The sequence below is a fragment of the Callorhinchus milii genome, unplaced genomic scaffold, assembly GCF_018977255.1.
Source record: "Callorhinchus milii isolate IMCB2004 unplaced genomic scaffold, IMCB_Cmil_1.0 Scaffold3, whole genome shotgun sequence".
NCBI classification, from domain to species: domain Eukaryota; kingdom Metazoa; phylum Chordata; class Chondrichthyes; order Chimaeriformes; family Callorhinchidae; genus Callorhinchus; species Callorhinchus milii.
In genome coordinates, this window is record NW_024704744.1 from 9,753,719 (window position 1) to 9,766,568 (window position 12,850).

The 12,850-nt window shown below is 40.8% G+C and overlaps 1 protein-coding gene across 1 annotated transcript in view; it reads left to right on the forward strand.

Moving 5' to 3' along the window:
* Positions 1–12,850, forward strand: part of LOC103179026 (CUB and sushi domain-containing protein 1) — a 1,038,598-nt gene that overhangs the window by 883,511 nt on the left and 142,237 nt on the right. The window contains exons 38-40 of the mRNA XM_042332909.1: positions 5,748–5,866; positions 10,069–10,138; positions 11,727–11,843. Coding sequence (XP_042188843.1) covers positions 5,748–5,866; positions 10,069–10,138; positions 11,727–11,843 — 306 coding nt within the window. The remainder of the gene's footprint in view (positions 1–5,747; positions 5,867–10,068; positions 10,139–11,726; positions 11,844–12,850) is intronic.

Genomic DNA, 12,850 nt, shown 5'->3' on the forward strand with positions numbered 1-12,850 from the left:
GTTCCACTTAAAGGCATGCTGCCTACATGTGGAAATTTTCCTGTGTCTGGAATGGAAAGTAGACTCTATTCCACATTGTCCATCTCGGGGAACCTTACTGGTTGGGGCTTTGGGTTTCTCAGTTAACAGGAGTTGAGTAGGAAATATCCTGCTCCCAATGAAAGACTTATACCTCCAGGTCCTGCTGGTGAGTCAGGCTAGCTGGTCCATCATCAATAGTGCCCTGGGGTAATGTGGACCTGCCTGCCTCAGGAACTCCTGAGACCACCACAGAGGATCGACTCAAGCCCGACTATACATTGCCATTCACATCACAATAGAGTCACATTAGCCCCAAGAATACCCCCAAGGATACCCCCTTTTTACCCGACACATCTCCCAGGAGCATGGTCACCAGTTGGTAAAGGGAATTCCCTCTGTGTTGTAATTTCTAAGGTTATACACAAGATCTATTGTCCTCAGTACAAACCTTATCTGGTGGCTAATTTAGGAGCATGGTAATGGCATTAAGAGAGGTAATCTTTTAAGACATACCCTGTCTAATAAAGCCCAATAAAAGCATTGATACTCCATTAATTTTCATTTGGTAGATACACAAAAATCTACTGTGATAAAGAGGAAATAAAATAACTCAAGTGCAAGTTTTATTAGTTCACAGTTGCACATAAACATGAAGTACATAATAACCGGCAGACTTTGCCCTTAAATTTGTTCCGGGCTTTAAGATGCCAGCTGTCTGCATTTGCATTCTGCACTCAGCATTATAGCTGTGTTGATTGTTATGTTCATCTTCAAGTCTTGATCTTTGTTCTGGGAACAGCTTGGCCTCAAGAGGTTATCATCAAACCTGCTGATTTAATTCAGTGGAAACTGTCTTCCTACAGATGGACGTCAATTGTCTGTTCCCTCCCTTTTTTATAGTTTATTTTAAAGATCTGTCCCAACAAAGCCTTATTAACCATGAACTCAGTTAACCAGACACATCCTGGTTAAGTCAAGTCCTTGGTATCTTTTGAGGCATTTTAATCTGGTGCAAGTCCTTTGGAGCAATAAAGCTGAGGCTGTGCAAGTATTTCTAGTGGACCGAGACAGGGCAGCAGACAGACTAAAACAAACAATAATCCTTATGCCTGATGTACTGCATTTCATGTCAGGAGAACGTCTCAAAGTGCTTCACATTTATTGTAAAATGCTGTGAATGCATAAGCAAATGTGACAGCCAACTTACACACAGCAGAGTTCCCCACAAAACCAGGATTGCTGGCCAGGATACCGGGAAAAATTCCCATCTCTCCAAACAGTGCCTTGGCATCTTTACCGTCCACCAGAAAAGGTAGGCAGGAGATTAGTTTAACATCTCATACGAAGGACAACAACAGCATCAGCAACTTACATTTATATATTTATATATTTACATTTATATAGCAACCTTCATTCATTCATTCAGGTCAGAGTCTCGGAGGGTTTAACAGTGATGCTGAGCCGGGGGTAGAGAGGAGGTGACCGTAAGCACTTCTGACAATGCAGCCTACAGCATTGCATTGGGGCATCAATCTAGACTGTATGAGTTCAGTCCCGATGTGGGTCTTGAACCCACAACCTTCCTACCTCAGAGGTGAGAGTGCTGCTGAACGTAAAGGCTGACACCTAGTAGAGGGGACTGTTTCTCCTCTGAGATTGCCACTCTTTTCTAAATGTGTCACAGTGACTCTGTGTATATATTCCCTTATCCAGAGACATGTGTTGAATGACACTCAGGCTTTACCTGAGATAGCTTCAAGTCTTTGACCACAGGACTCACATTGCTTAAACCTGATTTGTCTGTCAACATGCAGGATTCACATGCTGAATTGTGACCCCCATTCCCCAATTCTTGCTGGTAGTAATAAGTTTTATTCTCCTCCCGCCACCAACCCCATCGCACCCCCTCCCCCATCCACACACACGCACACATAGTAAGAGCTTTAGGATTGACAAATGTGAAGTTGATGCATGTAATACTCTGCAATTTCCATTACATCTTCTAGCCAATATTAATGTTCTATCATGAACTGGAAAGCTTAGGAGTCATTTTGTAGTTCTTGGCTCCACTCAGATAAAAAGGCTGTTGAGATGAATTCCCTTTTGAATGCTGGCACTTCACCAATTTGTGGAATTTTCTCTCTTGCAACTCAACACAAGAGGTTATTAATTTCTCCCCTGTCTAAACTTTATGTTGAGAAATGTACTTTGCAAAAGGGAAGTAAAATAAGGTCATTTAAGAATTTTATAAAGCTTGAATCTGACATCTCCCTCAATGCCATCACAAAGTGCTCCTGTGAAGATCATGCCCCAAATGAATTCCCGTTCTGTTTGATTGTTGCGATTTGACATTTAACATGTCTCACAATGTCACAGCCACTGCACTTCGGTCCTGCATTCAATGTGCAGAATAGAACTGTTATTTTCAAGGCAGCAACCATGCTCTGGTATCTCACTGACCCGTTCCCTTTGGGATGGCTTTCTTCACAATTTCTTCCATCCGATCCCATAATTGGTGTCTTGACATTCACAAAAAAAGCGTGTTATTTCTCTCTCAGATAAAAAATAAAGCATCCAAGTACAATCCAGACGAGTTTAAAGTAACATAATTAATTACAAGCTGAAATATTATTTGTCAGTGATCAATTGTATATTAATCCTTTTAAAGTTGCAGTAATTACAGCCTAGTTCTAACCCCGCATCTTAGATGGAATTGTGCAATGTCACCAAAAACAATACGGACTGAACGCAGAATAAAATAAAGTGGGCTTGGGAAAATCGCCTCATAGATCTGTTAAAATAATCTTTACATTTGGTATAGCGCCTTTCACGTCAGGAGAACGTCCCAAAGCACTTCACAGGATTTACAGTAAAGTGTGTTTTTGTGGATGATGATTCTAATCTGACAATTTGAATTGCAATAATTAATCATTGCCTTTCATGATTGTATAATTCAGTGTTTCAAAGTGAATCCGAAATATACCTGGGAGATAACAAAATGTTAAATGTCGTGGGCAAAGAGGAGGGGGAAATGGGACTTTTTTTTGTAAAATCCCTTTTTAGCATGCCAGTTTTTCAGTAAGACTCAGAAATGCTGATGTTCTGCTGAATGGCAGCATAAGATTCAGATCCGTGAGCTGGAAAACAAATGCAACCAACCCGGCTTTGCGGGCACTACCACAGAGAAGGATGTCAAAAGGGGGTGTATATATATATTATGTGTCCTTTTGATGTGCTAGATCTTCACTGCTAAATTGACCCTGTTATTTTTATTTCCACCGACCTGAGCATTCATAGAGCCTTGACTGTGTGATTATTGCATTGGGGAACTTTTTAACAGGTGTCAGCTGCAATGTCGTTTAAGAAAAAAAGTCTGATCACTATTCCCACTCAATTCATTAAAATTTTATGTCAAAAAGTGCCTATCCTCTTTATCGGGAAGGTAAGTGGAGTCTCCTTTGAGCTGTGCTAGCTTTCCCTGGCAATGTGAGGTTCAAGCTGATTAAATTCCTGCAGGACCCCAATACATACTGGAGTGCTCAAGCTTTGCTAACCTGGAATTTAATTCTCTATGGAATTAGATAAACAGAGTGCATCCCTTCAGGGAGAGATTATACATTTCATTACAAATTGTCATATGTAAGTAGCACACATGTGTGGTTACATAGGTACTCACAATCTAATTCAGATCTCTTAAGCACAGTGATGGGTTTCTGCATGTGTCGGACACCCGGTTGACCAAAAAAAAATAATGTCTACTCCCTCAATGCTCCATCTGATGAGAACAAGTTTAGCTTTGTGAGTGTTTCATAACATGGAGCTCTAAGCCCCTTTGTAAATCCTGCTGTTCCAATGTCATCCATAGTTTCTATTCTTTCATATGGGTTCCGGTAACTCACATGTGAAATGAATCTGCTATTTGTGACATAGTGCAGTGATCAGTGAATTCAGGTACAGAGCAATTTTTCTTTGTATGTGGAGAACGAACCACTCATGTCAGAGCCAGTATAATTCTCAATATAAAATTCTGGCCCTGGTTTCGATCAGCAAATTGATCACAGCCAGGGTTACTAGAGTGATCGTGAGCAAGATGTCTGCTTGAATGTTCTCTCCTTGTTAACTCAGGGGTACGACAATTAACATTGACTTCAGTTTGCAGTGATTTCATAATTCGCACATTAGCATATCACGTTGTGCATTTTCACCTCCATGTTTTGAACTTCTGCTTCAGGAGAGGGATGACCGTTCACCTGATGAATATGTACTATCCTGTAACTGTGGCATAAGGCAAAATATGCAGATACTGAAAATCTGAAATAAGAATGCATTTTCAGGTCAGAATAATAGGTCATCGATCTGAAACATTAACTCACTTTGTTTTCTCCATACATGTTGCCTGACCTGCTGAGTTTTCCCAGTGACTTCTGTTTTTATTCCTGTAACTGCCATAATATTCAATAAGCAACAAAAAAAGCTCAAAAATGTGTTATGTAACCAGGCAGAAATGAAAACTGGCCCTTCTGTCAAATTCTGATTTTGGTTACTGGAATGAAACTGAGATGCTTCAAAGATCTAAGCACTATTGAAGACCTCTCGAGTCACTTCCCTCTCTACGTGAAGATAAAGTCTATTGTTCAATATTTAGAAATGCGGAAATAGAGTATGGCACCTAAAGAAAAAACAGAATCAATTGGGGACCACATCCCGTGATATTATTCATGATGAGCCGTTTTTCAGACTATTCACACTGTAAGCAAGCTGCCACCTAAAAATTGGAATTTGCATAGATGCAATGCTGGGTATTTCAAATGTACGCACTGTTTGTACTGGTGATGTAACCAAAGTGCTTTCAGGCAAGTGTGCATTTGGAAATCAGACCGGGTGAGATTTGCCTGTGTTACGGATTCACTGTCTATTATTCTTTCAGGAAGTAAGGTGACATTTTGAGTGAAGTATAAGTGCTGGTAAACAAAGGTTTTGGGTTTCAACTGGGTCCAACAACAACCATGACAACATGCAATTAAACAACTTGCATCTTTCATGTACAATAACATCTGAAAGCTTTTGTCCAGGAAAATATCCACCCCACCAACACTCTTCAACATTCTTCAGCCTGAGCTCCGTGTGTCAGTTTGTAACGCTCCTAATTCTGAGTCAGAAGGCTCTGGGTTCAAGCTCCATCTTGGAATTTGAATACCCATAGTCTAAGATAACACTCCAATGCAGTGCTAAGAAGTGTGTTGCATTAGCAGAGGTGTCATCTTTCAAATGAAACGTTAAGGTTCCTGTCTGCCTGTTCAGGTGGACATTTAAGATCCTATGGCACAACTTGAAAATAGAAGGTAGTTTCTCCCGGTGTCTTGGCTAATAATCCCCCAAATAAAAATGGTCATTCAATTTGTGTCTGTTTGTGGGACATTGCTGTACGCAAACTGTCTGCCCTGTTGATCTAGTAATATGCAGTCACATTACTTTACGATATATGACATTAATGGCATAATAAGGCACTATATCAAATGCAAAGATTATGATCTCAAAGCACAAAGCACAGGATTTAACAGCAACTTGCAACATCCCAGAGTTTTACGAATTCACTGTAAAAGATAGTGAAGATGGATCAAAATGTTTTAGTGTTCTTTCATACTAGACCTGCATGAACAGACTAACTCACTAGACTTACTGCAATCTTCCCTCAAATATAATTGAATGTGTGGATCTCATTTCAGCTGTCGGCCTTACCACCTGCCCTGAACCGTTGATTCCCAGCAATGGTATAAAGATTGGAGACAAGTACTTGGTTAATGATGTGGTGTCCTTTGGCTGTGAACCTGGTTATACACTGCAGGTAAGTTCACGTTATTATTGTGTGATGAGAATCATCTTCTCTTACTTCACTGAGCCTTGTTAGCACCACACACCTCAGAGATACATCAGGGGACAAGGCTTGATATCTCATTAGCCCTCGTTTCCAATGGAGTGTCTGCACAGGATCAAACTAGGTATGTGAATTCAACAAGGAAGGTATTGTGCTGTGGAACAGATGTGTGCTTTTGCTGAACTTTATCTTCTAATGTTTCACACGAAGAATTATATTGAGGTACTTAGTTGTGAGGGTTGGAATACAGCCTGAAGCTCTCCATAGACATATATAACATGGCATGAGTGGTTCAAGTCAGGATACTTGAAAACTAAAGGCTTTAATTGTTAAGGGGAAAAGGTGGGGAAATGGATTAGAATACAATTTCCATTTATATAGCGCCTTTCACATCAGGAGGACATCTCAAAGTACTTTACACTGCTGGCTGGGCATAGGATCTGCCGTGACCAAATAATCAGGTGTAACCGGTTTAATGCGCTGAATGGCCTCCTCCTGTTCCTAAGGTTCAGAGCTCATCACAACCCCTTTATGTAAGTTCTGTTCAGCTCACAAGCAAGCGAGTACAGAATTTCTGTGTTTAATTTGACCCTCAACTCTTCAAACCTTTCACCCGAGGCTTACCTCTACCCTCCAACACTACCCATCTCCGCCACTACCTCACAGCATCGCAGTTGGAACCCTCACCCATGCGTTTCATGCGGATCATCCGGAGCTCCACATTCTCTCCTGCGCTACACTACTCGAGCCCAAAACCCCATCCTCACCGGTTCCACTGGTTCCCTGTCCTACAACGGATCGACTGAGATCCTCCTGTCTTTACTTTTGAATCCTTCCAGGGCCTTACATTACCCTACTTGTGTGATGCTACTCTCATGCTCACCCTCTCTGGATCACCAACTGTTCTCTATATACTGTTACCCATTCTGCCCCTCTATCAGGAAAGTCAGTCACTTTGCCCCCAATCTCCTGAAGCCTCTTCTAAAATCATTCTGCCTCAACCCTTCTCTGTTTTCAAACCTCATTTAAAAAACTATTTATTGGCCCCCTCTCTCCCACTCAATAAAACACGCAAACACATTTCCACTCAGGCACAGTGTGTGGCAATGGTTCCAGTTGTGTGCTGCTCAGAGGCACAAACCATTGATCCCAACCTCCTGCTATACATCACACACATTTGGCAGAAGAACTTGTAGTATGTGATGCTTTCCTAACTATATTCCATTTCTTGATCAAATACAAAGCCTTGCTCCCACTCTGCAGGAAGCTGGACAACTAATTTTAAACTAAAAATGAGAGGAGTTGAATCTAAAGGTTAACAGCCAGGATTGGTGCACAACACAGCTGCCTCGTATTTATCTTCTTATGGTCTCGTTTGAATTTGTTACTCATGTAATTGCTCGTTGGTTCAGTTTTAAAAAGAGGGTTAAAAAATACATACATCTATTTATGGACCCTGAACAGTCATGTCCTTCATTTTTTTTGTGACAAAAAGGAACATTGTGTTTCCATCTCCAGTTTTGTAGCATAATATACATTTCATTAGAGACACTGAACAGAGTTGAGTCCTGACAGTCGATGCTCTCATGGTGAAAGTGAATTTTTTTCTCCATTTATTTTATTTCCATCAATAAATCAATTTTGAACATTTAATTCAAAATACAGAAGCTTAAAAACACGTTGTGGAACGAATCACTAATTTTATAGCTGTTTGTGGGACATTGCTGCGTGCAGTTGGTTGCTGCAGTCATCTGCAAAATAAATAGTCATGGCACTTTACAGTGAATCCAGTGAAGGCTTTGAGCTGTCCTCCCAAAATCAAACGCGCTAGATTAAATGCAAGGATTTGACAAGGAAAGGGTAGGAAATACATGCATTAAATTATGTTATACATTATATTATATATTGGGAATATATTATATTGCTCCAGTGAAGAAGTTGGCATAAGTGCAATGGGACAAATGGCTTCCGTATTTGTTAATATTCTCTGATTGTGCCTCATACCCAATAATACAATTCTTACACAGACCTTTTTGCATTATCAACAAATTCTCGATTCAAAATATATTACATCTTTTTCACTGTCAACTCCTCAAAAATATTTTGCTGGAGAATTATTTATACATTGGTATCTTGGAGTACTATCGCGGTTTGAACATAATAACTAATCCTTGCATTTGATATAGTATTTATACTGTCCACAATAGAGAAACAGGAGATGTTTTAAATATTTCAATCATCTCCTGAAGAACGAGCAGGCAAAAACCCAGCGGTGAAAATAACACTGCTCAGTATTCCTCCGATTTTGAATTTCATGCACAGATGGCCATCAAGCGCCTACGAATGTGTAGCTGGAGGAGGTGAGATATTTGTTGTGAGGTGTGTGAGATGCCCTTTGCCCCTTTCGGTGGTTGCAGGTGTACTGTTGGAGGCACTAATATTGAACTGATTTCCAGACTTAAACGATTTCTTTATATTTTAGCCACAGTCGCAAGCAAAATCGTCTCAGGCAAGCAATAGTCCTCTGAACAGCACAGCCAGAATCGTGAACACATCCTGTGTTGAATCACAGGCATAAACTTACATCTTCTGCTATGTGCAAATGGTGTTTGCCTACCAATGCACTGTATGTCCGCCTACAGTCACTATATTTGACAGCATTTGACAGCACTAACCTTTGAAGCACTTTTATCAAATGAAAGGATTACTTATTATGTAAAAAGGGTACATCACACCACTGACTTTTGAATAGTGTGCTAGCAGAACTGTGGGACTTCAAAAAGAAAGTGCCCACAAACTGTATTTAACAGACACGGGAGTCAACCTGGCTCATTGATTAAAACTCTTGCCTTCACTTCAATTAAGTGATGAGGGTTGACAGAGTGCTATTTTGATGGTGATGCCATCCTTCAGATGAGACATTAAATCGAGGTCCTATTTCCCTGTAGGTGAATGTTTAAGACTCTATGGTACTATTGGAAGATAGAAAGGAGTTTCCCTCTGATATCCTGGCCAACAATGCTCCAGATTTAAAAAGTTTATTTAATGGTTGATTGTAGGTCATTGCTGTGTGCATCAGCCAAGGAATTCACAGTCACTATTCTTTACAGAATACTTCGCGAAACACTTTGAAACATTTTGACGTGAAAAGGGGCTGTAATAAATGCAAGGATTATTATTATTATAATTGTATAAAAAAGCTTTCTCCAGGGAGTCAGAAAGAGGAGCAACAATAACAACAAGAACTATTATTTACATTTATGTATTGCCTTCAAGTCAAGAGGACATCTCAAAGCACTTCACACCGTACATTATAATAATAAACCTTGCATTTGATATAGCTCCTTATCATGTCTTTGGGACGTTTCAAAGCGCTTCACAGAATATACTGTAAATTTTGTGGCCGAATGTGGCAGCCAGTTGAGCAGAGGATTGAGGGTTCAGCTGTAATGAGATCTCTAGCTTGAACTGAGAGCTTCTGCTCGTGATCAACTGGGACTATTATAACCATTGAAATCAAATGTTGTATATGTGAGTTCCAAGTAACAGAAATCAAATTGATGTAGCTCTCCCTTTCAACCCCTTGTACATGTGATGAACACTTTTTTTCACTGTTACGTTGAACAGACAGATCGGTGACCACAAGGTTCGACTCATGGCGATAAGTCAGCCACAGTATTTATTTTTAACTACAACAACATGCACTTATATACACTCCTCATACAGGGTTGCTTCCCAGAGCACTTGACGATGGTGAAGCACAACGCCTAGTCGGGAGGGGAGAGACAACCGTAAGCACGGTCGAAGAGGGGCAACTTGAAGATTGGGTAGGATGGAGCAAGGCAGAGGGATTGAGGGAGAATTTTCCAGAGTTTCGGGCCATAGTGGCTGAAAGCACGGCCACTGATGGTGGAACGGAGGGCACGAGGGACAAGGAGGAAGCTGAAGCCAATTGAGCAGAGGTAGTGGGTTGGAGAGTAAGCAGGTTGAAGAGCTAGGGAGGTGCCAGGGCATGAAGACGGTGTGAGGATCTTTAATCTTTTATCCCTTTGTGTTACAGTTTTGAGAATCAACATACTAATTGTTGCAGTTTACCAGAGGACAAGGCCTGCACTTTGTCCAGCTTTCTGCAAACAAACTAAGTCCAGTCTGATTTTGTGTTTAATATACAGGGCCAGGCCCACATATCATGTATGCCCGGAACTGTACGGCGCTGGAACTACCCACCTCCACTTTGCATTGGTAAGTAGGAAAAAAAAATTCCAGCTGATGAAACCCTTACTTTCCGTTCAATTTATTACAAACCTCATATCGACTGTGGGAAAATTATTCAAAAAAGGGAGAGAGATAGCAGAGATGATTATTAATGAGAGACAAACTTTAGGAGCGCGAGGTTATGAATAATACATTTATTGGATTTCATTTAAAGAATTTACAGATAAGTCAATAGAGTGAGGCATGCATTGTTATTTACCTGGAAAGGTGATGTTACACACATGATATACGACTGAGCAAAGATCAGGCCCATGGGAAAGGGGGCAATGAATTAAACTGAATTAGTGAATGATTAGTTGGTTGAAATGAGCAATGGCGCTGAGGCATCCAATTGAGATCGAGTCACAGACTTTGCGCCACAACTTAACAACAAACAAGAACTTGCATTAATGTAGCACCCTTCACATAGGATAGTGTCTTAGAGTGTTGAACAATGGTGGGGCTCGATGCTGAACAAGCAGGGGGAGGTGGAGTTGACCATAGGCATGGCCGAAGAGATAGGTGTTAAGGTGGGACTTAAAGATGGATAAAGTGGGGGTGAGGCAGGAGGCCAGAGAGGACTGTACAGAGAGGAGACTGCACAGAACACAGATTGTACAGAGAGTGGGTTGTACAGAGAAGTGGAGACACAGAGGGGAGGCTGCACAGAAGGAGAGGTTGCACAGAGGGGAGTGACCTTGACAAGAACATTTTCAGTGAGTCACATTCTTGTCAATGTGAGAGTTGTTAGTCCTGGAAAATGAAACAGCTTTGCAGGTTAGGCATCCAACATCGAGGTCGAGACCTCCCAGGTGAGGTAGAGTACAATTTGATGCAGAATAAATCTCACTGTGCCGTGCCCTAACAATGTGCTTTAGCTCCAGCATCGAAAGATCAACCGTCACAGGAAGACAGGGATGAGCAGAGTTAAACACAATTTTGAAATGTATTACCTTTCCGGGATCCTTGCTTAATGTCTAAATTATTTGGTGATCTGGGTCTGGCATCTGGACCTGAGAAGGGAAAAGGGAATTATACAAGCATGTGCAAAGGAAAGTTTTTAGAGGACTTTGGGAAAGAGCAGGGAATTGGAATTAGGATAGATTGTTTCACAGAGAAGCAAACACAGAAGTAACACAATGGGTCTGGTCTAATAATCTCCCACTTTGTAGATCTAGAGGTGCTGACCTGCACTGACCTGTTCACACATATGCACAAAAGCCGTCTTCTACCTGTGAGATCCCACACTCAAGTTGACTGATACAATGAGCAGCAAATAGCAGAATTTACAAACTTCTCTGTTTAAAACACCTGTGGGTGGATGGGTACTTTTACATTGAAACCACTCACTGTAACGTAATGGATGTTCTAAATCAAAATGAATGGATCTTTTTTACTTCAGAACAATATTCTTGTGTAGAGTAATTAATGCCTCTCACTTCCTTTATCGTTTGAACTTTCTGAATGATGTCTCTACATTGAATACAGTTGTAAACTTTTGCGCGGGACATTAGACATAGCCACTTAGCTAACTTATCAGTTCCACAGACTAAAGACTTCTGTATTTATTAAACAGCCAGGTGTGGAGGAGTACTGACTGATCTGAACAGTGTCGTCCTGAGCCCTGGATTTCCAGGCAATTATCCAAGCAACCTGGATTGTTCTTGGCAGATTTTATTACCCATTGGATACGGTAAGCTAAAAGGAAACATGACGGGTTATCCAAGAGTGATATTGTTTGAATGTTTGAATCCTTTTTTTTTCTTTACTTTGTTTGCTTCTCTCTCTCTATCTGTCCCTCTCGCTTTCTCTCCCCCTTCTCTACCTCCCTTTCTCCCTGCTGATGTCTGGCACCGTTTCTATAAAGCGCTTCAAAATGTGAGCCTCGTGAAAGATGCTGTATAATTGCAAATTGTCATGGTTAGCTGGTTGCTCTCCGATTTGTGTGATGGAAGAAGGAGAGAACTGTATATTGTGGCAATGTCCTGTAGGTGAACAATATCATCTTCATCGCTTTGAAAATATTTCTTACTTTTCAGCTTGATTATATAATATTCTTCTTCATCAAACACTGCTCTCTGTGTAAAAACTAGCATGCTCAGAAATGTCAATTGGTGATGGTTGACCAGCCTGTGTAACGCCTGAATAAAATATCCTCATCTCTGCAGCTAAAGCCTTAACCAACAGGACTGACCTATTTGGACAAGGGCAGGGAAACTGGTAAACTGCATAACAAATAAATCCTTGGATTTGATAGAGTACTTTCTCATCAGGAGAATGTCTATTGCAAAGCATTTCACAGGGTTTACTCTACAGTGTGGTGACTGTTTCTGTGGGCGACCACTATTTTGCACACATCAATGTCCCACAAACAGCCATGATTGACTCCTGGTAACGTATTGTTGACAACTGGTGGTAACACCAGTCCCTGTTAGGAGCTGTGTACTAAATTGAAAACAACAACAACAAAATGCAAATATTCATGCTTTTGTTTGCTAGGATAGATCCCACTGGGAATTACAAGCATTCTTTTGATATGCCTATTTTTGTGCCAGTTTATGGTAAATTTGGCCCATATTCCAAATGGAAGTCAGATTCTATACCTTCAACTTATAAGTATTGTGACTTTACATCTCTTCTCGGGAGGCATTTGCTCATAATTCTGCCAAGCTGGTAATAGATCAGGAAGCCAGGTCACAA